The sequence below is a fragment of the Asterias amurensis genome, chromosome 6 (assembly GCF_032118995.1).
Source record: "Asterias amurensis chromosome 6, ASM3211899v1".
Classification (NCBI taxonomy): domain Eukaryota; kingdom Metazoa; phylum Echinodermata; class Asteroidea; order Forcipulatida; family Asteriidae; genus Asterias; species Asterias amurensis.
This window is the reverse complement of record NC_092653.1, coordinates 15775951-15801275: the sequence shown is the minus strand read 5'-3', so window position 1 is coordinate 15801275 and position 25325 is coordinate 15775951. Positions and strand designations below refer to the sequence as shown.

Sequence of the window (25325 nt, the reverse complement as noted above, 5' to 3'; positions counted from 1 at the left end):
GCGTGGGAAAGCTGCGTTTCTGGCCCGATTTTACTATCGCCAGATTCCGAAGTAAGCTGCTAAGCACAAAAATTTGCTTTGCATGAAATGTCCTTCCTTGATAAAACTAGGATAACCAACCAAATTTCTACTTGTTTCATATTGATTGTTACTGTATTCAGCTGCTTTAGTTTGCTTATCCTGAAATCACGTGGAAATTTGGTTGGTAATCCTGTTTTAATATTGAGCACCAAAACAGACAGTTAATCCAGGGAACGCGTTTTGGCGGTCGTAAAACCGGCTCTGGTCGTAACCATTTGTTGGGGTTGAACTTGCCATCAGTAAACTTGCCATCGGCAATATTGGTTACGACCGCCAAAACGCACCCTGTATTGTGGAATGTCACTCCATATTGAAGATCTTCATTGTCAAGTTATGCAAATGAGTAGACCCAGTAACTGGGGCGCTGTACTCCTTTTTCGAATTTTGACATAATCGGTCGTTTTTGACTTGGTACGACCGATAATGTCAAAAATCGAAAAAGGAGTACAACGCCCCAGTTACTGGGTCTAGCAAATGAGCTAGTTTCGCTCTTCGAAGACTGACTGTGGAAAATAACCGTTGTGCATCATTTGCCTATGCCATCGCGGTATCGGACTAGACAGCAGCATATAGCGGCGGTCGGCCGGCGTTGTTCTCAGCTCACCGTGGGAGCTGCACTTCGCCTTTTTCTGATGAACTTTTACTTGCCAAAAATATCAAATTTCTTTCCAAAATCGGTCATGTGTATTCAGCCATTATTTCAGTACATGCTGTTGCACTTTTTAGAGCCACTTCATAGTGTGATATTCTTGAGCAAAACTTGGTCAACAAAGTTGAAAAAAGCTTTACCATGAAGAATGAACCTTGTGTATTTGTGTCAGGCAAGCCACGTGAACCATGTGCGTTTTGCCAAGCAAGCCACGTCCGTGAGAGTGAAGTCAGGACAGGGAAAAACTTTTGACTCGGTCAAAACTGCAGCACATTCTTTGAAGGAAAATTCACAGATGAACTCTTAAGTACATTATTATGAGTTCATTGAACTCTAAGTTTCGACGACTAAGCCAATTTGGTAGACTTGCGAGAGGGCGTGTGGTTCCATTGTGCCACCGTATACTGCAACAGAAAACTTCATGACGAAAGCTGAACACTTGGCTCTACCGACCACCGACATCTTGTCAGGTGAGGCTTATTTTTGGTGCATTACCTAGAACTATATTACCACATAGAAACGTATATAACTGTTGTCTTTTAACTCTGCATTACAATATAGCAGACCGAAACACTGTGCATTAGGCAGGCCATGAAAATCATGGCCAATTAACACACACAAATACACTACACAAACGGGGGATACCCTTTCGGTACAGAAAAAAAAAAAGTTCACAGATTTACAAATAATTTACAGGGTTTACAGAAGGTAATGGTAAAAGACTTCTCTTGAAATATTAGTCCATGAAATGCTTTACTTTTTGAGAAAACGGTAAAACAATATAAATTCTCGTTAACGAGAATTACGGATTTGTTATAAACACATATGTCATGACACGGCGAAACGTGCGAAAACAGGAGTGGGTTTTCCTGTTATTTTCTCCCGACTCCGATGTCCGATTGAGCCTAAATTTCCACAGGATTGTTATTTTATATATAAGTTGTGATACACGAAGTGTGGCACTTGGACAATACTGTTTACCGAAAGTGTATAATGGCTTTAATGCTGCATTTTATGCATAGAGTAAGGAATATGACCCTGGGTTGGGCATCCCAACACCTTTGAGATGGTCTAGAGATAGTAAAACAATTGCCCCATACCATGCTTGCCTGCAGAGTATCCAACATGTGTATGTTTTCTAAGGCATTGTCCCCACACAGTGAGGCATTGGTCAAAGCAAATCAATGGGGAAGTCTCCATGTGTATATACCTTGGACCAGTTGAGTTGGATGAAGCGGGTAAACCAGATTTAAGCTAGGCCACTCAAACTCTCTAGTATATGTTTCTCTAGTATGTTTTTCAATCATATAATGGAGAAAGTCAAGAAAAAAGAGATTTCTACGTTATTCGCAAGAGGAGTAATTAACAAAAACTGCTAATTGTGCCATGAAAATCACTTAACGTGACTCCATTTGTCTTTTAAAGTGACACCTTTGGACTTAAAACTGTAGCACTAATAGTTGTTTTTCTCAACAGTCTCTGTGAAAATGACTGGGATAGCAGCAATGCGCTCGGTGATCCGAGACGGGGAACAACGAGGCGGAGAACTCCCCAGCTAGAGCGGGGAGCTCCTGGTGAGGTCTAGCCAGGCTTCAGGCGGTGTTGAGGGGACTGTTTCGCTGGGGTTTCAGAAAGAGTGACTAGTACTGTCTCTCAAAGAACCCTTCGGCGGACAGGTAAAAACAAAACTAAAAGTAACACTATTTGTTCTCTCAATTTTCTGTGTGTTGTTTGGAAAAAATATTCCTATCCTGCCGCCACTTTTTCATTTGTTGAAATAAATTCGCTCATCTCAGACCTACCAAGTCTCACGCATTAGGCATGAGACTCACGCATTTGGGCTCTGTCTCACGCTCACACGCTCACACGCACATCAACCATTTTCTCACGCATTAGGGCCAGACCGGGGAAAAAAATTAAAATTAACAACATGCATTGCCAAATCGCGCTCGTGTGTACAAAAAACGCAATCTACAATGTTTGCACAATCTTCAGATTGCACGCAGTTTATCAGAATCATCATTTTTGTACAGACTTTGTACAAACAGAGCGCAAATTTGCAGATTGCGCACGCTTTTGCTCTTCCAGCAGGTTAAATTAGGCAGAGCGCAAAACGCTTATTGCCCAAAAGTTTTTCCCGATTCGTTTAGCAAATTCGTTAAATGCGCTCCACTAGCGAAGACACAACAGGCAGAAGAAGTGAGCGGAGGATTTGAAAAATCTCACGCATAGCTGGCCTCTGGACTTGGCATCTCTGTTTTTCTCAAATATTATTTTGTTTCCTTATATTATGTATTTTATTCTGAAAAGTTTCTGTATATCTAATTTAATGTGAAAAAGTGGTGGCGCCATATGGAAAGTTATTCCCTAATTCTGCCAAAATATTATGTTGTTGAGGAGGGAATGAAAAAAGTGATTTGAGTGAAATAGTTCCACTCCAGTGAGAGTGAACAGAGAAATAATATTTTACGGAACAATCTTTTTACCTGTCCCTTTATAGGTGCTCCAAGCAACTGTGAGACCAGATGTTTGATGATGTCGTTGGATTTGTGGTTTGTGGACGTACAGTCGAGTCATCGCTGGAGTCATCGCCGGATTCAGGTAAGGAAAACTTTGCAAAATCCGACCCCCACTGTTCAAGTTTGCTCAAGTGAAATTTTCCTCTTTGGTAGAAATTTATAAAAGCAATTGTAGCCTAACGTTCCGTACTCAAAACACTTATGGCTACATCATAGTAGAAGAAAAGATTTTTTTTTTTCAGATGTCAAAGAACTGTCAATCAAAACTAGTTATTATTCCTCAGTGAAAATAGTGTATAAGATGTGAAATGTTAACAGTCGGGGAGTTTCATTTAAAGTTTCTTCTTGGACTATATTGCCCCTACCTCCTTCTTTTTAATCACTTGATCAACTTGCAATAGCAAAATATTAAAAATTTGACTTTTCACCTTAAAAAAAAACAGATGAAAAAAATCAAATTGAAAAATTTACTTGAAAAAATAATAATAATAATATGTTTTAAAAACATATTACAAACTTGACAATGAGAATTTTTTGGGGAATGCAATATAGTAGTGGAGGTTGGAAAATGAAGTTGTCCTTTCAAGATCAAGACAAGGCGAAGACATTGAAATGTAAGAGAAGATCAAACCCGTTCTCTTGCAGAGTCCCACTCCTCGTACCACCCCAGCCTCCTCTCCAAAGATGTTCTGCGATCTTGTTGATGTTGTCCTTGCTTGTGCAGCTTTCAAGGGGACTGTAACATTTCTTGGCACATCTTTATGTGCATATTGGTCGAAACCAATGATGCTTTTGAATTAGGAGACCAGACTGGAAATTTCTGTCGGGAGTTATACTTCAAGTCATCAGTACAGTTGTCATGTTTATTTATAATTGTCATGATTTTTAAACAGACAAAGGCAGCAAATCACAACTAAAACCATATTTATAATAATTTTAAATAGTTCCTCTAAAAAGGTTGGGTGAGGTTGGGTGACAAATAATCTTTTTCTTCACAGCTAAAGTTTCCCTATAAAGAAAGGTTCATGCGAATGCAAATTCAATACTAATTTTGTCGTCACAGCTCGATTCGCCGGAATTGCAGTCCAGCTCTTCCATATTACTTACTGTGAATTTGTGGCGCCAAAGCTTGTACTGCATTGGCATTCGCGGGAGTATAAACCGGGCTTAACACTCTTTTTGTTTTCTACTGTCTGTAAGCAGCTACTGCAGAAGTGGATGTTGTGGCAAGGAGTCGTTCACTGATGATAGAACTGGGAAACCGTATATAGTCCTTACAGTTCTTTTCAGATCTAAGAACTAAGAAGTACTGCCCCTGCCCCCCCACCTTGAATTCTGAAATCTTCTCTAGGGTAGCAGAACAATGTTCTATTCATTTCAATCTATTCAGATCTAAGAATCCAGAAGTACTTCCCCCCCCCCCCAAACTTGAATACTGAAATCTACTCCAGGGTAGCAGAACAATGTTCTATTCATTTCAATCTATTCAGATCTAAGAATCCAGAAGTACTGCCCCCCCCCAACCCAAACTTGAATTCTGAAATCTACTCCAGGGTAGCAGAGCAAAAAAATTATTATACAAACTAGATTAATTTCTGTGATCAATGTGACATGAGTGACTGCGGAATTGCCAAACTGACTGACTGCTCTTACAATGTACATTCACTTTCAATTTTATTTATTGCTTTACCATTGAGTTAAACTACATTCCTGCTACACACAAATCATACAAGTTATTTTTTGTCACACAACTTTTTTTTTTCTTTTCTAAATCATCATGCAGTAAAAGCCATTTAAAGGCAAGGTATTTGCCATCTTTTGGTTTGGAGTAACTGTAGAATACACTGTACACTCGGAGCTCTATCTGCGCCTCCGCGGAGGTGGAGTCGCGGTCACGTACGTTTTAAGTAACTTGGTCGTACTATACTACTTGATTGTATTGTGTGCGATTGATGAATACAACAGATAAAATGTTAGGGTTTAGGGAGTCAAAGTGTGACGTGGGTGGTGAGGTAGGTGAAGCAGCCGATAGAGGGCGTTTTTAGGAAGACGGGCATTTGATGCAATCGTGAAGACGGGGAAGGTGGAGGCGTGGAGTCGTGGTGTTGACAATGGCCGATAGAGGGCGTCTTTAGGAAGACGAGCATATGATGCAATCGTGAAGACGGGGAAGGTGGAGGCACGGAGGCGCGGAGTCGCGGTGTTGGCAATGGCCGATAGAGGGCGTTTTTAGGAAGACGGGCATATGATGCAATCGTGAAGGCTTCTTTCCCCTTTTGAAATAATCCTCTAATAGGGTGAAGTGTATTATGGCAATAATAATAATTGTATGGAATTCGGGCTTTCTTTCCCTTTTTTAAATAATCCTCTAATGGGGTCAAGTGTATTAGGGCAATATTAATAATTGTACGGAATTCAGGCTTTCTTTCCCTTTTTTAAATAATCCACTAATGGGGTCAAGTGTATGAGGGCAATATTAATAATTGTACGGAATTCGGGCTTTCTTTCCCTTTTTTAAATAATCCTCTAATGGGGTCAAGTGTATTAGGGCAATATTAATAATTGTACGGAATTCGGGCTTTCTTTCCCTTTTAAAAAAAAATCCTGTAATAAGGTCAAGTGTATGAGGGCAATATTAATTATTGTACGGAATTCAGGCTTTCTTTCCCTTTTTTAAATAATCCACTAATGGGGTGAAGTGTATTATGGCAATAATAATAATTGTATGGAATTCGGGCTTTCTTTCCCTTTTTTAAATAATCCTCTAATGGGGTCAAGTGTATTAGGGCAATATTAATAATTGTACGGAATTCAGGCTTTCTTTCCCTTTTTTAAATAATCCACTAATGGGGTCAAGTGTATGAGGGCAATATTAATAATTGTACGGAATTCGGGCTTTCTTTCCCTTTTTTAAATAATCCTCTAATGGGGTCAAGTGTATTAGGGCAATATTAATAATTGTACGGAATTCGGGCTTTCTTTCCCTTTTAAAAAAAAATCCTGTAATAAGGTCAAGTGTATGAGGGCAATATTAATTATTGTACGGAATTCAGGCTTTCTTTCCCTTTTTTAAATAATCCACTAATGGGGTCAAGTGTATGAGGGCAATATTAATAATTGTACGGAATTCGGGCTTTCTTTCCCTTTTTTAAATAATCCTCTAATGGGGTCAAGTGTATTAGGATTCGGCCTTTAATTATTTCCCTTTTGGAAATAATCCTCTTTTGGGGTAATATGTAGTACGGCAATATTAATAGTTATTAATTTTTTGTACGGAGTTCGGGCTTCCTTTCCCATAATTATTGAAATAATCTTCTAATGGGGTCTTGTGAGTTATCGTATAAAATAAATTGACAACACAGCTGCATATAGCTATAGCGCAGTTGTGTACTTTCGAGCCTAATGAGGGCGCTGTTGTGCATCTTTCAGAGTGCCCCCTAGGTTGCCAAATATTTATAGTTAAGCAACAGAGCGCGACCTCAACTCCAGTGTACTGTGTACGAATGAACGTCACCGCGACTCCGTCTCCGCGGAGGCGCAGTCGAAGCTTCGAAGTGTACCTGCATTCTATAGTTGTACCTTTGGTTTTTGAACTGTTCGATTTGTTTTAATTCTATATTTATAAATACCTCAGACAGTTTCGCTATTCCTATTGGTGGAGAGCGCATCACGTGGGTGTGTATAAACCTTTGTTGATGACCAGTTATGTTGAAACATGGGCGTGACATGCGAGCTTTCACCTGTGCTTATAAGACAGTTTCTTCATTCCTAATGGTCGAGAGCAACGGCCGGGACAGTTGTGCCACATCACGCGATACGCGCGACATGCACAGCATTCCCTGCACAGCATTGCCTTATAAGGAGTTGTTTACCCGATCGGGCCGAGGACCTTACCATTTCATAGCTGGAGGGGTGTTGTGTTGAAAGAAATCATTGAACAGTTAACATTTTTGCATTTACTTTACTTTTTCACCAACAAGTGTTGATGTTTTTTGACCGAAAAGGTATTTATGAATGGGAATCAAAGTGTGTTGAATCTGTTTTCAACTAGTGGTTTAAACCCGCCAAGGCCTGGTTCTCGATAATTTACCTCGACTTCGTCTCGGTAAAATTATCAAGAACCAGGCCTCGTTGGGTATAAACCACTAGTTGAAAACCTCTTCACCACACATTGATTCCCTTATTAGTGTAGGTATAAAAAATGTAAAAATTATTTACAAAAAAGCTTTTGTTTATGAGAAATCTCCAAATATCCGGAATGAATATGTCTATAGGAAGAATAATCCCTTAGGAATGCACAATCCTAGTCGTGAGTTTGTACGTTTATTATTGCATTTCTCTGGCAATGTCGACCAGGTGTATTGCTGCTGGATGCAGCAAATAACCTAAAGATGGGGTCAGTTTGCAAAGTGGTCCGGTCAGACGTATTTTCCAGCGCTGTGCAGCAAACACTTTGAGCCGTCGTGCTTCGAGAATCCGGAATACACCACGCATTTTGACACAAAGAGAAAAGTTCTTTTCTAAAACATGATGACACCATCCCAACAATTTTTCCAGCTAGTGGGAAGTCGAAGAATTAGGTACCTGAAAGACGTGACAAGCCAAAAGGAGCGTTTGCCTAATGTGAAAAAAATTGGGTATTGTTTCAACTTTAAGGGCATGGTTTTATAGCTTGCGCCAAGCGTCACTTCCTTGTGCACTGGTTGGCACTGCATGCGATTAACCGTGCTGGGTAATCCAAGTGGACCGTTCGCACAGCTTCCATACAGTGTGTGCAGTCTGCTCCGTTACCGTAGTTCTGTACGTACGTAGGCATCATACCGATCAGGTATCCAGACGTAGTGTACGGGGCCAGACTACTCATTTTCTCTTTAAATATCGCGCCTTGATTGACGTCACAAACAGTGCCCTCTCGGGTCGAGCCTACTTTAAATTTGTAAATAAAATGGAAACACATACATGTTGTAGTGACAAAATCTTTATTTTGACAAAATACCCCTTCCAGGTGACTTAAAATGATTTTTTAGATGGGGGGAAAAAATATTAATTTAAGATTTTCCAACCTAAAAGAAATATAAAAAAAGATTTCCGGTGCTTTGGCTTTTATTCCAGGCACCTTACGGTTCAAAGATTACAGGAAACAGTTTTCATTTGCGGTGTATTAACGGATTGTAAAGGATCAGAAACTCTCAACCTAAACGGGAAACAATACTGAAACATGGTAAAGTGACAGTAAAGATATTAAAGGCTAGCTATTTCCTTTTGATTTTAGGATTAAAAAAGCCAGTAATGTTTGTTGATAACTCCCTTTCAATACCCACTGTTTTTTGAGTTTTGAACCAAAAATTCTCAGCCTTGTAAAGTTTTTTGAAAGTCTGTTTATAAAGAAAATAATAATTTAGTCTACTCTTTCTCACCAAAGTAAATGTATCTTGCTGATTTGTGTTGGCTTAGTAACCCCCCCCCCCCCCAAAGTCAAACATATTTTCTTAGTGATAATGCCCTCTCGTGATAAAATGTCCGTAAGGGTCGTGCGTACATTGATGACACTTTTTGAGCATATCAAATATTGCACATGTACAATGAAAACACTTCGGAATACCATGGGGGAAGGAAAAGAATGAGCTCGAACGACCCGCAAAACCGCAGAGTAACAAAAGAATACTCTGACAATGCCCCTGTCTGGCCAGTGGAAAAAGATAGGAGACCTCCAGCTGGACGGCCGATTAACGAGTAGGATTAAATCTCTTTGTACAGAACGTGTGGTACCGCCAGTCTGCGCTCTTGCCTGCGTGTAAAGTTGAATCATTGGAGACAAGAATTGTGAATATACACGTTTTCATTTACCGTTTGTGGTGTTTCGCTGAAACATCATGGCATATTTTTGCATTTTTTGTGACTTTCCGGTCAATAGCGGTGGATCAAAATTTGGGTATAGGCACACGAGGGTGGTTGGTTTTTTGATTTGGTGAGCACAAGTGTACACAATTTTTATCAGGTCTCAAAAAAGTTGTTTTTCTGTATTATATCCATACGACATACGACACCATAGTTGAGTGAAGAACCAAGTGCGCAAGCGCAAACTCACATACACCAGGTCGCCCATTGTCTGTGTAAGGTATGTGGGTGATTACGAGGTGTCGTTAAACGGTTGCGGTACCACGGGTTCGACTTTTGAAGTCCCTTCGTTCGAGCTCCTTCCCTTCCTTCCTCCATGGGAATACTATGAAATAGATCATAACCTTGGCACTGAAATAATTAAAATTTACACATTACTGTTAGCAATAAACAGCCATCAAAAGCCAAAATCTTTAAAGGCAGTGGACACTATTGGTAATTACTCAAAATAATTGTTGGCATAAACCTTTCTTGGTGACGAGTAATGGGGAGAGGTTGATTGTATAAAACATTGTGAGAAACGGCTCCCTCTGAAGTGTCATAGTTTTCGAGAAAGAAGTAATTTTCCATGAATTTGATTTCAAGACCTCAGATTTAGAACTTGAGGTCTCGAAATCAACCATCTAAACGCACACAACTTGGTGTGACAAGGGTGTTTTTTTTTTCATTATTATCTCGCAAGTTTGATGACCGATTGAGCTCAAATTTTCACAGGTTTTTTTTTTTTGCATATGTTGAGATACACCAATTGTGAAGGCTAGTCTTTGACAAATACCAAATGATAGTGTCCACTGCCTTTAAACAAAAAATTAATTACTACAATTTTGTCAAACCACGAAAGTACATGTATGTACAGAGAAATTTAATTTTTCCAATGCACTGCCAATTACCATTTTGTGTGTGATCCCCTTTAAGGGTTTTCATACATGATTGTTTTTAAATTTATTGATTTACACTGCTCAGTTCAAATATTTTTATTTTTGTCCTTAAAATTGGATAAGGGTGAGTTTGATCTGTCATTTAGTGTCATTGATGTGATTCTTGTTTGCAAGATGATGGCAGTGTGATTCACTGATCCCTGAATGTGTGTAGATTATTGGTACTTGTATGCCACTGGTTGCTTACACACTACAGGGGCCTTGTCACCAGTAACACAATGCCAATCCCTCCAGCCGGAAGGCCACAGCGTGCCACAATTGTAAGCACTTCCACCATTAGGCTCCCCATCTACCCAATTCCTGAAGTCAACATCAGTTGCTCCATCCTTGCACACCCAGGTGCCTGTAAAGATAAAGATAGACAACAAAGTGGACTCAATTTTGTCATGTGTAATAAACAGATATTTGTAATCTGCTTTGATTGCCCACAACCCAACACCTTTCAACACAATTGGGTGATTGTAAACATGTCACAAATTGTTAACAATCCTCTCTTTATGGAAAAAAACTGAATGAGAAAGTAGAATAAGCTGTTGCAAACCAAAAGGCCTGAAGGTTTAAATGCAAAAACCAAAATATTGACCTTTTGTTTTTCCCAAAGTAGTTTTCACTGGACCACACGCCAAAGGCCAGTAGTTTAAGTGGCAAGTAGTTTTAGGGCCAGTAACCTCAAGATTCCAGCAGTCTTGTGTGTTTCAGTTGAATATAAAAATACAGTAGAACAATATCTTAAAGTCACCTGGAAGTGGTATTTTTTCAAAATAAAGCTTTTGTCACTAATATATGTGTTTTGATGAGTGAAATGTGAATAAACAGTTAGCTAAGGTTTAAAAAAAATCAGTATTTATGTTATTTACAAATTTAAGAGTAGACCCCGACCCGAGAGGGCGCTGTTCGTGTGACGTCAATCGAGGCAGACTTTGCCTGTAATGCGTAGAGTAAACACAATTGCAAAGTACATGTATGGACCAAATCGTGAGTTTGTACGTTTTTTTTTTTTTTTTTCCGGCAATGCCGACCAGGTGTATTGCTGCTGAATGCAGAAAAACACTTTTTGAAATGTACCAACTCACGACTTGGACGTACATGTACTTTGCACGTGTGTTTACTATACGCATTGCAGGCAAAGTCTGCCTCGATTGACGTCACAAAAGGGGTAGGCGGAGTCAGCCCCCAAACAACTTTATATATTTTTTAAACATATAAATCGTGACAAACAATTACTATTGTTTTATTGTTCGTAAGCATATACTCTTATGTTTGAAAGAAAAACAATTCTATTTCCAGGTGACTTTAAACAAAAAGAAGTGATGTTAAAATGTTGACTGTGAGTCTGGTAAACACTTTTCAATTCTATTGAGTAATAAATTATGTGCCCCTATACCCAAAAAGACAATTGATGTAATCCTCTCTTGGCTCTAGCGTATGTCATAATAATTGTTCAAATAGACACACAGTACATTTTATTTATTTATTTTTTAATTCTTCAGACAAAACATTAAAACAAGCGAAGGCCGTCCAGGTAGGGGCAAAAGTAAAATAATAAAAATAAATAAATACCAAAAAGATGTGCCCCTCCCAGACCTAGCTCATAAAAAGGTAAACATACATATACTATACATAACACACTCTAAAATTGCAGTTAAGATTAAAACAAAAGATGGCAAGTAACAAGCAATTAAGCTTGGGCGATATCGATTTATTTTATTCACGATATATCACCGACAATATATCGCGATATTCAATATAATCGCGATTAATTAAATTTGACATCATCAGTCTTCAAACTCCAAGTGAAAGTTGTAGAAGAGACAGTCATAGCATAAGAGAGGTGTTCTAATGACCTATTTTTCTGGTTTTACTCCAAACCTATGGGGTGCAAGATGTCTCAGCTAGCAAATACATTGCGATATTTAAACGATATCGCGATATATCGCAATTATCGCGATTATCGCGATATATCGATATTTCGATTAAAACCAAATCCATCCGATATCAAAAACGTTTCCAAATTAATATCGCAATATTCGATAATATCGTGATATCGCCCAAGCTTACAAGCAATACACAAACGATTACAAGATCTACCATATAAAACATACCACATTAAAACTAAAGCCCTAAATATTGTCAAAAATAAGCAGAAACACCATGCAATGAAATGGGGGGGGGGGGTAGTAAGGTAATAAATAAACACAATAACAAGATGAAATAAAAATGTGTACATGCAAAAATGAAACTGAATGAAAGATCGAGGCCAGATTGAAACAATATACTGGGCCAGTAAACATTTTCAGCAAACAGCCCTGTGGTCTTGTGGATTCCCCCCCCCCCAAAAAAAAATATTTAAGTGAGAAATTACTTCTTTGTCAAAAACTACGTTGCTTCAGAGGGAGCTGTTTCTCACAATGTTTTATTCCATCAACAGCTCTCCACGCTCGCTACGGAGTAAGGTTTTATGCGATCAATTATTTTATCAATAGTGTCCAGTGACTTCAATGTGTAAAATATTTTCTAGTGATACGTTTGTGTATTAGTTGAAATAGAATGACTCTTTCTTTGGATGCTACTTTAACAACCTGTTTTGTTCCAATGTTATTCACCCAATTACGTGAAAACGCAAAAATGCAGCACCCCATGTCGCCCAAAACAAAAGGCATGCCGACTCGCCAATACGTGAAAACGCAAAATTCCAAAACACCTCAGACTCGCCACACACAGGGCGTGGATTCACCGGCTCATAAAAAACTCAAAATGAAGTAAAATCATTGGCCACACACAGCTAGACTTCAGTCAAGGTGTGCGCTTCACACAATAAAATACCACTGGGCATTGGTCTTGTTTGTAAGTTGGTCCTGGGGGTGGCGTGCGCGCCTTGACTTAAGACTACTACACTCACTGAGCTGCTCAGTTGAGTTCGTGGCTTATAATACACACCCCGATGTGGATCGAGGTGACAACTCTGGTTTGTGAAATCGCAAAACATTAAATGCCGACGATTCGCCATTTGGTTATTTTCACGACTAAACATTTTTTAGAAATTTTCAGGACACATACTACATTTAAAAATTGAAAATGCCCCATTGCATCCTTTTGGACGAATTTGTCACTTTGTGAAAACGGCGACAAAATCTAATATCATTATCTGATATGTCCAGACACATGATTTCAGTAAATACCTAAATCAAATCAAAAAGGCACTCACCTTCTTCTTGAATATCATTGCAGTCAATCCAAATGGCTAACGTAAGACTTTGGAGGTGTGACTGCTCCTCCAGAGAATTTGGGGTGTCCATCACGCCCCCGATCTCAATGCATTTATCTTTTGCATTAGCCCATTCACGGTGCTCAGGAATAAACTTGTAGCAGTGACTTTTCCACTTGCTCCATCCTGCGGGGCAAGTTTCTTTTGCAGCTTTACGGAGACATCTCCCGTTAGCTTTGTTTAAGTGTTGACTTAGCGCACAGAAAAGTAAAATGCTGACCTTCAGCGTACGTAGCATTGCCATTATTGTTACTTTCTAAGAGTTTTTATTTTTTCAAATTGAAAATTGCTTCCAAGTTTTCATAAACAGTTGTTCATCCAGGAGCAAATAAATACCTGTGGTCTCTGACCGTAACTGAAGCGCAATCTGTCAGTGATTTATTTGTTACCAGGTGTTCTCCTCAGATCCATTGGCCCAGGGTGATAAAAGGTAGCATTTCATTAATTATGCATTTTTTTTTACCAGTTTTTACCTCAGATTTGTTATTGGCTTAATGGGTGATAGAAAGTAGAATTTCATTAATTATACAAGTGTAGGTTTAGAATTGAAAGGATTTTTTGCTAAGGAATTCACCACTTTTGTGGTTTACTGTTGATTGCCATTTAGTGATTATCAGCCCGTGATACTTTGGCTCATGCAGGATCATGTGTTGATGCCTGCCTTCATTAAGGGAAGGTTTGTCTCCCACAAGAAATTCAATAAGAGTAACAGTTTTGCATCAGTCACATTAGCAGATTATCCAACAGTCAAGCCTGGAAACAACCCACGCAACACCCACAACAATTGCCATTGTGCCCTTTGCAAAGTTCCAGTATCTTCCTCATAAAGAAGTGCCCATAATTACCAGAAGAATGGACATGCATGCTAGGGATGGTGTGTTTACAAACACAAATGCCCCCTTGATATTAATCTAATTCTTGAGTTGTTGCTTGGACAACATTTCCTTTTTTGATTCAGCCATTAATGACCTTGACATTCAGGGGCGGAGGGGTGGGGGGGAGGGATATCAGTCCAAAAGAGAGCCGTTGGGTAGAGGCGTGGAGTTGCTAAGACTTCGATTGAGTTTTGCTCTGATTAGTTATTCCCATACATGTATGTTGTCGGTAATGGGGGGAAATCTGTTGGGTAGGCCTGGAGTCGTCAAGACTTGGATTGAGTTTTGCTCTAATTAGTTTTCTGAATGTTTTTGTCTTTTTTTAAATCAATGAAAGGAGGTTTTGAAAAATCCTCTGGAGTGTTTCATTGCGATTGCACAGTTTAGGTCGCTGTGGTTGATGCAAGGATTGTATGTGAATCAAATTGATTAAGATTGCTGGGTTCTTCAAAAGATACTTTGTTTGTGATTTTGTTTATGTCTGATTAATACTCTATTCCTCTTGTGGTTAGTTTTTCACTGAAGGGATTCACTTTGTCTGAGAAATCATTGTTGGTGTTTCTGGTATATTCAAGTCACCCGTATAATGAATGTCTTGATAACATGTAGGGGGTGTGATGATTTTGTGTGTGTTATAGGTATTGGTAGGTTTCCCAGGGGTTTGGTATACTTTTTATGTGTCAAGAATGCCAGTTTCTCTGAACCTTTCATTCTTGAATAGTGGTCCAGGTAGTTGATTGAAGTTTGAGATGCATCAAAAGTAAATTTGAGGGTATAGGGTGCATTTGCTTCATAGAATGGATCAGATTCTTGAAAGTGTTAAGAGTACTGTCATGACATGACAAGATGACGAGATGTAGATATAGATGACAAGAACATCATCTGTATGGACCTTAAATGCATTGACGTCATCCAGCCACCATCTTAGAGGAAAAACAGTGACGAAACAATCTATACGCACAGATTTGTACACACGGCGCACAGGATTGGCCAATGAACAAGCTTCCTTTTGACCTCTAGGCGAGGGCGCCCTACTAAAATGACGTCATTGTTTTTCCAGATCATGTTGTGTGATATCACAAATTTCAGGGCTTGCAGTTGAGCCCAAGGTGCATGCACTCGGAGGTTGGTTTAGTGATAGGGTATGGATGGAGTTTGCAATCGAGAGAATTGCACACACTGTTGATGGCTTCATTTTGACAGACATCTGTGTACATAGAAAGAACATCTATACTCTTCATCAGAACATTCTGTGGGAGTTTTGAGCTTGCCAATTTGCAAAATATGTTAGTTGGCGTGCAGATCGGAAGGATGAAGTACATGAAGTCCACGTATGATATTTAGTCGTTGGGCTTGAACATCCACTAATGATGGGTCACCCTATAAATGGATTTCCCTCTGGTGGTGTCATCATGTATCTTCAGGAGAAAATATTGTTGGACAGTCACAATGTTGGGAGAGTGGGTCGAGATAGGCCACAGTTGTGTTGTTTACATGTAGTTGTTTTGGAGAATGTCATCAGGTTGTGAACAATTGTTATGGTTTTTTGTGTAATATCTTGGTCCAGCTCTGTATCATGTTTATAAATACAGGTAGATACATGTATTTTCCTGCGTTACAGCGTATAGCAGGAAAATATTGTCTGTTGGGCACTAGCAAGCGTGTACGCTTGCAAAGAATTTGGTATTCAAAGCCCAAGTTGGGCTAAGAAAGTAGCCCAAGGTGTGGCGCATTCCTAAAGGCGCCACAACAAAAAGAATGGGTTTGGGATCATTCTAGCCCGCGAACACCGTTCTGCTGGGACAGGTTAATTTTAAATTGAGGGAATACATGTTTGTATTATAAGAAATTTAATAAGGTGATACAAACCAGACAAAGATTGGAACGGTTTTCATAAGTTATTACAAACCGTAAATCTAAGTTGTTTTATAGCTTAATTTTAGGAGACAAAATTATTCATGGCCCTTAAAGTTGAAAGACGAAAACGTTTATATTCGGTGACAAGAGAAAAAAGACAAAGGATCTGAATGTCATTACCATAATGCAATTAGAGTTACTTTAACAGGGATATATTTTTTTACTTCTAGAATTATTTTCATTAAAATTATTTGAGAAGTGTATTAAGTTTCCATTTAGCTAAATTTGTAACAAACTTAAGCCTAAGTTTTAAGCTTTCGCAAAATAACGTGAAGTGTAGATTTATTCATTTTGCTAAATTTGTGACAGATAGTAGGCCACAAGGTTTTCCAGAGTCTTTTAGCTCAAAGAGTTTTATCTCTGGTTTTTAACCCTGGGCACAGTAAGTGGGAAAAGTTCCACATGGAGCAGCCTGAAGGGCCATGTGTGCAATGGCACGCAGACAATAAGAATGTCATTTGCATTGTAAATGTACGTGTGGTATACTGAATATCAGAGAATGACAAAAAGGATGTAATACAATGTAATGAGTAAAAGTACTGAAAATCAGTTGAATAAACTAGCCCAGCAGCAAGTTCGGCAGGCTCAACTCAATTTTGGTGTAAAATTGTGAAAATTATAATTAGGATAATTTTGGTTTAATGTTTGTCAAGGCACGCTATGCGTGGAAAACAGACATTAGGATCGTGTGCTGTATTTGCCTCTGTTAGTGTAAGGTTTGTAAAGGATACCACTTTTGCATCTGTCATGTAAGCAGCTTTTCCGATAGTCAGGCCTCAAAATAACCCCTTGCACGCCCAGAGCAATTGCCACGGTGCCCTGTGCTTTTTGATGTGGTGCCCTTTGCAAGGGTCCAATACATGTTTTCCTCATAGAAGCACCCTTTACCAGAGGAAAATTGCTGTGCCCCTTCAAGAATGAAGTTAAAGGCCTGAATAGTTGAGACAGAAACCACTCAAACAAAATTTCAATAATATGGATTATATCAATGGATATGTAGACTTTAATTTAAGAAAGCTTAATTCTGTTGAGCGTCGAAGTATTACCCATAAGAAAAATGAGATAAATCCTCTCATTTCAAAAATAGCTCAAATTTGGAACTACATGTATGTAGATAGTATCTTCTCATTTTGACTCCTGTCTCGTAACAAATTCACTGGTCAAGTAAAAATAAATGAGCTACAGGCCCTGCAGTCTTGTGGATTTTTATCTTAAATTAAAGCCCTGGTAACACTGACCAGTGAAGTAGCTCAATGGTTTTCATCTTGTTGTTTTGTATCCATTGGAATCCATGGCAACGCTGAACAAGAAACCAGATCCCTGCTGGCTGGCTTTATAATTAAATCAATTACAATTAGTTTCATTCAACTCAGGCAGTGATCCATAAACTTAGGAGAGTTGTGCTACCTATAAGGTATTACTGTATACCACTATACCGGATTGGTAAAGGGTAAAAAAAGGAAATTTATCTTGATAAATTTAAAATGGTAACATCTCTTTGTGAAATGCTTGAGAGGAATTAGGGACCTTGTTGTACAGCCCGATGTCAAAGTTATGACTTATGGCAAAAGATTTTATTTTATTTTTTAAATTTATACTTCCCGTTTTTTTCTCAAGTGATTATCCAATGTGGAAATAAATGTTGATAAATTGAATTGAATTGAATTGCAGGCAAGGTCAAACGGGGTCAAAGTTTGTGTAGAGTTTGCTACATTTTTGAAGACCTCCCTAATGCTCAAGTTCTTCTGGAGTTATCTTTTTATTTTATTTTGCCCCAGAATCAGATATTCACTGGCCAAGTAAACATAAATGAGCTACAAACCCTGCAGTCTTGTGGATTTTTATCTTAAATTAAAGCCCTGGTAACACTGACGAGTGAAGTAGCTCAATGGTATTCATCTTGTTGTTTTGTATCCATTGGAATCCATGGCAACGCTGAACAAGAAACCAGATCCCTGCTGGCTGACTTTATAATTAAATCAATTACAATTAGTTTCATTCAACTCAGGCAGTGATCCATAAACTTAGGAGAGTTGTGCTACCTTAAGGTATTACTGTATACCACTATACAGGATTGGTAAAGGGTAAAAAAAGGAAATTTATCTTGATAAATTTAAAATGGTAACATCTCTTTGTGAAATGCTTGAGAGGGATTAGGGACCTTGTTGTACAGCCTGATGTCAAAGTTATGACTTATGGCAAAAGATTTTATTATATTTTTTAAATTTATACTTCCCATTTTTTCTCAAGTGATTATCCATGGTGAAAATAAATGTTGATAAATTGAATTGAATTGAATTGAAGGCAAGGTCAAACGGGGTCAAAGTTTGTGTAGAGTTTGCTACAGTTTTGAAGACCTCTCTAATGCTGCAGAGATTTTTAAAACGGCTCAAGTTCTTCTGGAGTTATCTTTTTATTTTAACTTGCCCCAGAATCAGATATTCACTGGCCAAGTAAACATAAATGAGCTACAAACCCTGCAGTCTTGTGGATTTTTATCTTAAATTAAAGCCCTGGTAACACTGACGAGTGAAGTAGCTCAATGGTATTCATCTTGTTGTTTTGTATCCATTGGAATCCATGGCAACGCTGAACAAGAAACCAGATCCCTGCTGGCTGGCTTTATAATTAAATCAATTACAATTAGTATAATTCAACTCAGGCAGTGATCCATAAACTTAGGAGAGTTGTGCTACCTTTAAGGTATTACTGTATACCACTATACAGGATTGGTAAGGATGACAAAAAAAAGAAATCTTAGTTAGTATTAATTTTTTCCGAGTGGTGACTGTTTCAGATTGTCATAAAATCATCGCAGTTAAGCTCAGGTTGTAAATAATCGTCTTAGCTCAGGCACCAGTGTGATCCTGAGAAGTCAGTCGCCGACTGTTTTTTGTTGACGTAAGGTCGACCTGAGGCCGGCTTTAGGGGTAAACATTTACATTTTTGCCATAATTGTGTCACTCAGAAATTATTCTCAAAACGCTTTATACAAACCTCCTGCACTTCTAACCAAGTAGGTTTTTATTGCCGTTAATTTTCAGAGTGATTACGGAACGTGTCTTCCCTTTAAAGGTACTGGACAGGTTTGGTAATTACTCAAAGTAAAGTATCCCAGGTCAAAATTCCAGTTGAACCTAGTTAACTGGGGTCAACTGGTTCAACTGGATAGTGATCAAACTCGTCCATTTTCCATGGTTTCGATTAGGTTTAACTGTGTTCATCAACAAGGTTGAAATTATGAACCAGTTGGTCTCTGTCCTTTTTCCATATTAAACCAACTGGTTTTAACTGTGTTTAACTAGTTTATCAACTGGTTTCAACTAGTTCCAGTTAAACCCAGTTTAACTAGGTTCAACTGGAATTTCGACCTGGGATATTATTAGCATAAAATCTTACTTGGTAACAAACAACATAAATTGATTATAAATGATGGAAGAAACGACTCTCTCTTTCTCACTGATCATACTTAGTTTTTAATTGAGAAAAGAGGTAATTTCTCTCTTAAATAATTTTAATATATAGTTTTGTCTGATAAAGACTTCAGGCCTGAAGCCTTTCTCAGATATCTGAAGCACACAAATTTGTACAACAATGGGAAACTTTACACTATCTGCCATTTACCAAGAGAGGGCGCTCTTCACCAGGTAATGTCAACAACTTAGGAATAGGAGAAGCATGAGTGACGGTCACTGACAGCAAATACCATGTGTTTTGCGTGTTTATGATTTTGTATTTAGATTTAGCCAAACTGTATTTTGTTTTTCATAACACAATGCCAGCATAAACCGCACTGTTCTGGAACAGGACGTACTGGACACGAGTTCCCCTATGATAACAAGCAGTGTGCATGAGGTTTTGGGAGTGTTTCTTCTAGGGTAATTAGCAAAAATTCCAAAATGCTGACCTACAAAAAAATGAGAAGAAATCTGAAGTTTAGTGTATGACAAAGTATCTGATTTAGTTTTCAAGAGGCTGAGAGACTTCTAAATATTTTTTGAGTATTTTTGAATTTGTAGCATTTACCATTGTTTGGTATAGGAGTTGTGCACCCTTACCTGGTAGGTCTGCTGCCCTCTAGTGGCAGAGCTTTCGCAAAGTCTCCCATTATGTTTTCCTTTATTATTTTCATGCAACTTTGATGACCAATTGACTGTCAAAGATTTTGTTATTTTTATAAAACAAAATTGGAACACAAACACATAGTAACAATACTGGTGTTTGACAATTATGACTAAACGTGTCCAGTGCCTTAAATGTGTGCTTTTACTCTCTTTTTTTACTTCTTTTTGCATATTAGGGAATTATTGTAATATAATTTGTATCATAGCAAAAAACACTTACCCTTGAAGTTTAGTTGCCTCTTGTAAAAATTTTTTTATTTTTTATGAATGTACCCTCCCTTTAAAAAAATAATGACAACAAACCAAAAAAATTCAGGCGATGGTGCGCTACAGTTTGTTTTTGATGGGTTTTCAACGTGCGCTTCTGACCTTCAAGGTTTCAATGGAACATTTCAAGCTGAAAGATTGTTGAGTTTGTTGTTGCTGCTGTTGCCATGGTTTCAAGCGACTGGTAATGAATACCAGCTACATGATGACGCAGCATCAAATTACACGAACAAACTAATATTGGAGAACAAGGGCATCATGAGTGCATCACTGAAACCTCTGAGTCCAGCATCTCAAACACTCTTCAGTCTCTTGACATGCCTGACGATGACTAGAGCAGGCCAGTCATGTTGTTGAGTCCAAGGATTACTTGTGACAGTGAAGTAATTCCCAAAGAAGTCCCCTCGATCCACTAGGCTAAGTGGTAGTCCAGGGGTCACTTTGGCAAAGAGGACTAGTCCTAACTAGTCATAACTTAGGACTACATGTAGTCCTAGGACTAGTCCTAACTTATGACTAATCCTAGGAGATATTAAACACTTAGGCTGGTCCTTAGTTAGGACAAGTAACCTGTCCTAATAATAACCCGTTTTTTATATAGCGCTTTTCACACCCAGAGGGCGTCCCAAAGCGCTTCACATTATTACCCGTGGTCACTGGGCCTTAATTCACTCCTTAAACCATCTCAGCTCCCTAGTGGGTAGTATACAGCCTTGTGCAACATTAATATGCGCTACTCGGCTAAATCAATCACAAGAACCATCCCTGCCCTCACAGGTACCCATTTACCCCTGGGTGGAGAGAAGCAATTATGGTTAAGTATCTTGCTCAGGGATACAAGTGTCATGACCGGGATTCGAACCCACACTCTGTTGAACAGAAGCACCAGAGCTTGAATTGGTGCTCTTATCTGCTCGGCCATGACACCCCAAACTCCTAGTTTAGACTTGTTATGGGTTCAGGTCCCAGTCAGGACACCCGCTCCTGAGGTCCCAGTCAGGACACCCGCTCCTGAGGTCCCGGTCAGGACACCTACTCCTAACTGGAGATGAGACCTTAACTCTTTGTGAAATCCACCCCTGGCCTTTTCCTAACCCCCCTCCCCCCTGCCCCATAGTCCCTACAGTTCTTTTCAGATGCAATAAGCCCACAAACCCACCTCTGAAATCTACTCTTGGGTAGCAGAACAATAGATAAGTTCTATTCTTTACAATCTACACAGGAATGTGTTTTGGTTGTTTGCATCAAATCAAATATTATACAAAACCCAATTAATTTCTGTGATCAATTTGACATGAGTGACTGCTGAATTGCCAAACTGACTGACTGCTATTACAATGTACATTGTTTATCAATTTCTTTTATTTATTGCTTTACCATTGAATTAAATTACATTCCTAAAACAAATCATACAAGTTATTATGCTAATACACTGAGCTCTGAAAGATTAAGAGATTTTCTGATGCTTCAGCTTAAAATTATTCCTGGAGCCTTATGGTCAAAAAATGACAGTAAACAGTTTTCATTACTATAGCTGTATTCAAACGGATGGTAAGTTAAAGGAACACGTTGCCTTGGATCGGACGAGTTGGTCTTAGAAAAGCATTTGTAACTGTTTTTTATAAAATGCACATGATGTTGTAAAAGTAGAATACAATGATCCACACAAACATGCCTCGAAATTGCACGGTTTTCCTTTTACCTCGTCGACTAATACGGGCGGCCATTTATGGGAGTCAAATTTTTTACCCCCATAAATGGCCGACCGAGTAAGTTCTCGCTGTAAAAGGAAAACCACGCAATTTCGAGACAAACTTGTGTGGATAATTGTATTCTACTTTTAAAACATCTATCCAACCATATGCATTTTATAAAAAACGGTTACAAACGCTCAGTTATCGACCAACTCGTCCGATTCAAGGCAACGTGTTCCTTTAAATATAGGTGCACAACACTATATGGAACTTCCAGATCTTTAAAATTTCATCAAGGCCCAATTTCATGGCTCTGCTTACGGCTAAATCTTGCACTTAGGCCCTATAGGATCACCATTCTCTGCTTTTGCTAGCTATATGAGTGAAAAATGCCCAGGAGCGTGGAGTATGCACATGCACAAGAACAAAATTCCCTGCTAACCTGTGAAATACGCTTGTCGTATGCATGGAATTCCCTGCTTCAATAAGTGCTGATTCTTTGCTCATGGTAAGCAGAGCTGTGAAATTGGGTCCAGATCAAAATTACATCAATACAGCCTAAATATACAAAAATGTACCAACTTCATGAAATTACATAACAATTTTTGTTTAAAGCAGAAACCCTCATCATAAAATGGGAACAAAGTTCTAGAATAAACACAGTATATAAATAATGAAAATAGAGTAAAAGCTGGCTATGTTCACATAAATAATCAACTGCAAATGTACAAACTATATGCCTCCCTAAACAAGTGAGTCTTTAATTAATATAGCCTTGAAAGCCCGAGCAATTTAAGTGTTAAGGCCAATTGGTGAAATTTTCATTCCTATTCATGAATTTCTCTTTTGTTTTTTGGAATAAATCAAACCATAAGTTTATGTTGTTTTTTTTTACTCCCTTTCAATATATGATTTGAGGCATTGCATGGTGGGATATCATCAAATTTGGTTTGCAGTAACACCATGCGTGTTTTTTTTGCATTTTGAACCTAAAAGGCTCATTTTTTTTAAGGTTTTTTGAAATTCTGTAAAAATATTTTGTTTTAGTAATAATAAGTCTAGTACCTTGCCTTAGTACGCCCCAAAGTCATTAGTATTTTTGTTTGTGATAATGCCCTCTTATTATAACAATCATAAATGTATTAACAAACAATCATAAATGTTTGAGGACACAGTGACCCACTGTTCTCCATTGTTTTAGTTTGGGGGTTTTCAGCGACATTCCTATTGTTTATGAAAGGGAAGTTGGAATTTCTCCGCTCTGGCAAAACACCTGGACCCAGTTTCATAAGGCTGGTAAGCAGAAAGTACTGATTAGCAAATTTCTTTACTAAGCAAAAAATTGCTAAACTAAGCACCAGTTGCAACAGTGTGAATTTAACTGGAATTTGGCTGGAAACCAGTTTCTGTTAAGCAAGATTTGTATTTGCTTAGCAAGATTTATGCTTACAGGCTTTATGAAATGTGGCCCTTTATCGTTGTGTACTAGGGGTTTCTTTTCCCTCAAAATGAAACCCCCTAATTTGACAAAGGATTCTTGTGAGCAATAAGCATGTACTTTCCCTCAACTCTCGCTCAATGAGCCGTTTTTACTCCTGCACTGTTATTCTGCTGTGTAAAAAAATGTTGTGTAAAATCTTTTTTAAACACCTTGTGTAATTTGTACACAACGTTGTGTACTCATTTCCAAGTTGTGTACAATGCTAGTTGTGTAATTATTATAAATCGATAAAACCTCCAAAACTGAATTTACACAACTATTGTGTAAACTTTGAAGCACGTGATCAAAAAGCAACCAATCACGAAGTACTTTTGCTTGGCAAACAAAACGAACAAAACAAAATGGCTGACGTACTTTGCCGCTACTGTCGACGTCAAGAGCAGCGAGGATTCGAAGATTTTGTTCATTGTGGCGGTAAGTAAATAACAATTCACTGGTTTGAACGAAGAGTACCGTAATAAGGACCATTTTGTGTGGGTATCTGTCAGTTGGCTTTCGGTAAATTAGCATAAAATTATAAGTTTTTACCTCGTCGATGACAACGGGTTACGCGGATCGTAAAGGCCATTGTTACAACGCTGCCACTGTGCAGCGAAAATTTAGAGTTTGCATGTAGGCCTAACTATAAGATTTTTAACCCTCCGTAGTCAGATCAATGGGCCCAAGAGAGACGTCAACCCATGAGAAGTTTGGTCATTCAATGCAGACACTTTTAAAAATAAGTTTGACAGTTTTAACGTTAGTTATTCAAGTCAGTTTTGCTGTATTTTCCGACTAGTTCTATCATTCAATCATGTCTATTTCGTCAACTCGACCTATCTCCAACGAGAGTACAAAAATATTGATTTTTAGTCCCCCCGTGCACCACGCACACAGACAAACCACGTGTGTTTCGGGGTGCTCCATGGTCTCACATGCACAGCAGTGTGTGAAGGCTTGAACATTTTTCATTGACATTTGTATATCTTCTGACGATTAGGGCTTGAAATTTTTTATTCGGTATAATGGAATTATTTGGTATGATGCAAAGAAATTTTAACTGCAAAACATTGCTGGGAATTTTAGACTCGTACGTACATTGTGAAAAAAATGCAAAGCAACTGGAAGAAAAACAATTATGCCCTTTGGATCAGCACTAACCTAAAGTCGTGCTGGTGGGACTAACTAGTGACCCCTCATGTTTTTTTTGTAGGCCTACTCTCAGCTACTTGATTCTGTGTTTTAAGTATCTGTTCATTCAGACTATTTCAAAGTTGTCTTTCTTTTTTAAACAGTGTGACACGTAACAGATATCCAACACTACATAATCAGCATTCCTGTATTGAAGCACCAGCCACTGCCATTCATCCTTCTCACTTGGTGGAACTTGCTACAGCACAAACTAGTTAAGGATGAGTACTAGTTGGATTCTGAACGTCAAGCTATGGAGATTATTATGTGCTGGATGTGGAACAATCATGAACTATCAGCCACACTGTTCAATACACGCCTGTACTGTTAGGAAATGCAAGAAGAATAGCAAAAACCAGCTCCCTGGAACTACCAACATGACTATCTGGATGGACCGAGTAGATGAACTTGTTTCATTGGAGAGTTT

At 38.5% G+C, this 25325-nt stretch overlaps 1 protein-coding gene across 5 annotated transcripts in view; it reads left to right on the top strand.

Moving 5' to 3' along the window:
* The first annotated feature begins 310 nt into the window (after positions 1–310).
* LOC139939009 (uncharacterized) overlaps positions 311–25325 on the top strand; it is a 111088-nt gene continuing 86073 nt past the window's right edge. For all 5 annotated transcript variants that reach the window (XR_011786251.1, XM_071934717.1, XM_071934719.1 and 2 more), the window contains exons 1-3: positions 311–1200; positions 2207–2406; positions 3231–3331. Coding sequence is in view for 4 of the 5 variants with exons in the window: in XM_071934717.1 (XP_071790818.1) it covers positions 3256–3331 (76 nt within the window). In the remaining variant the exon portion in view is untranslated. The remainder of the gene's footprint in view (positions 1201–2206; positions 2407–3230; positions 3332–25325) is intronic.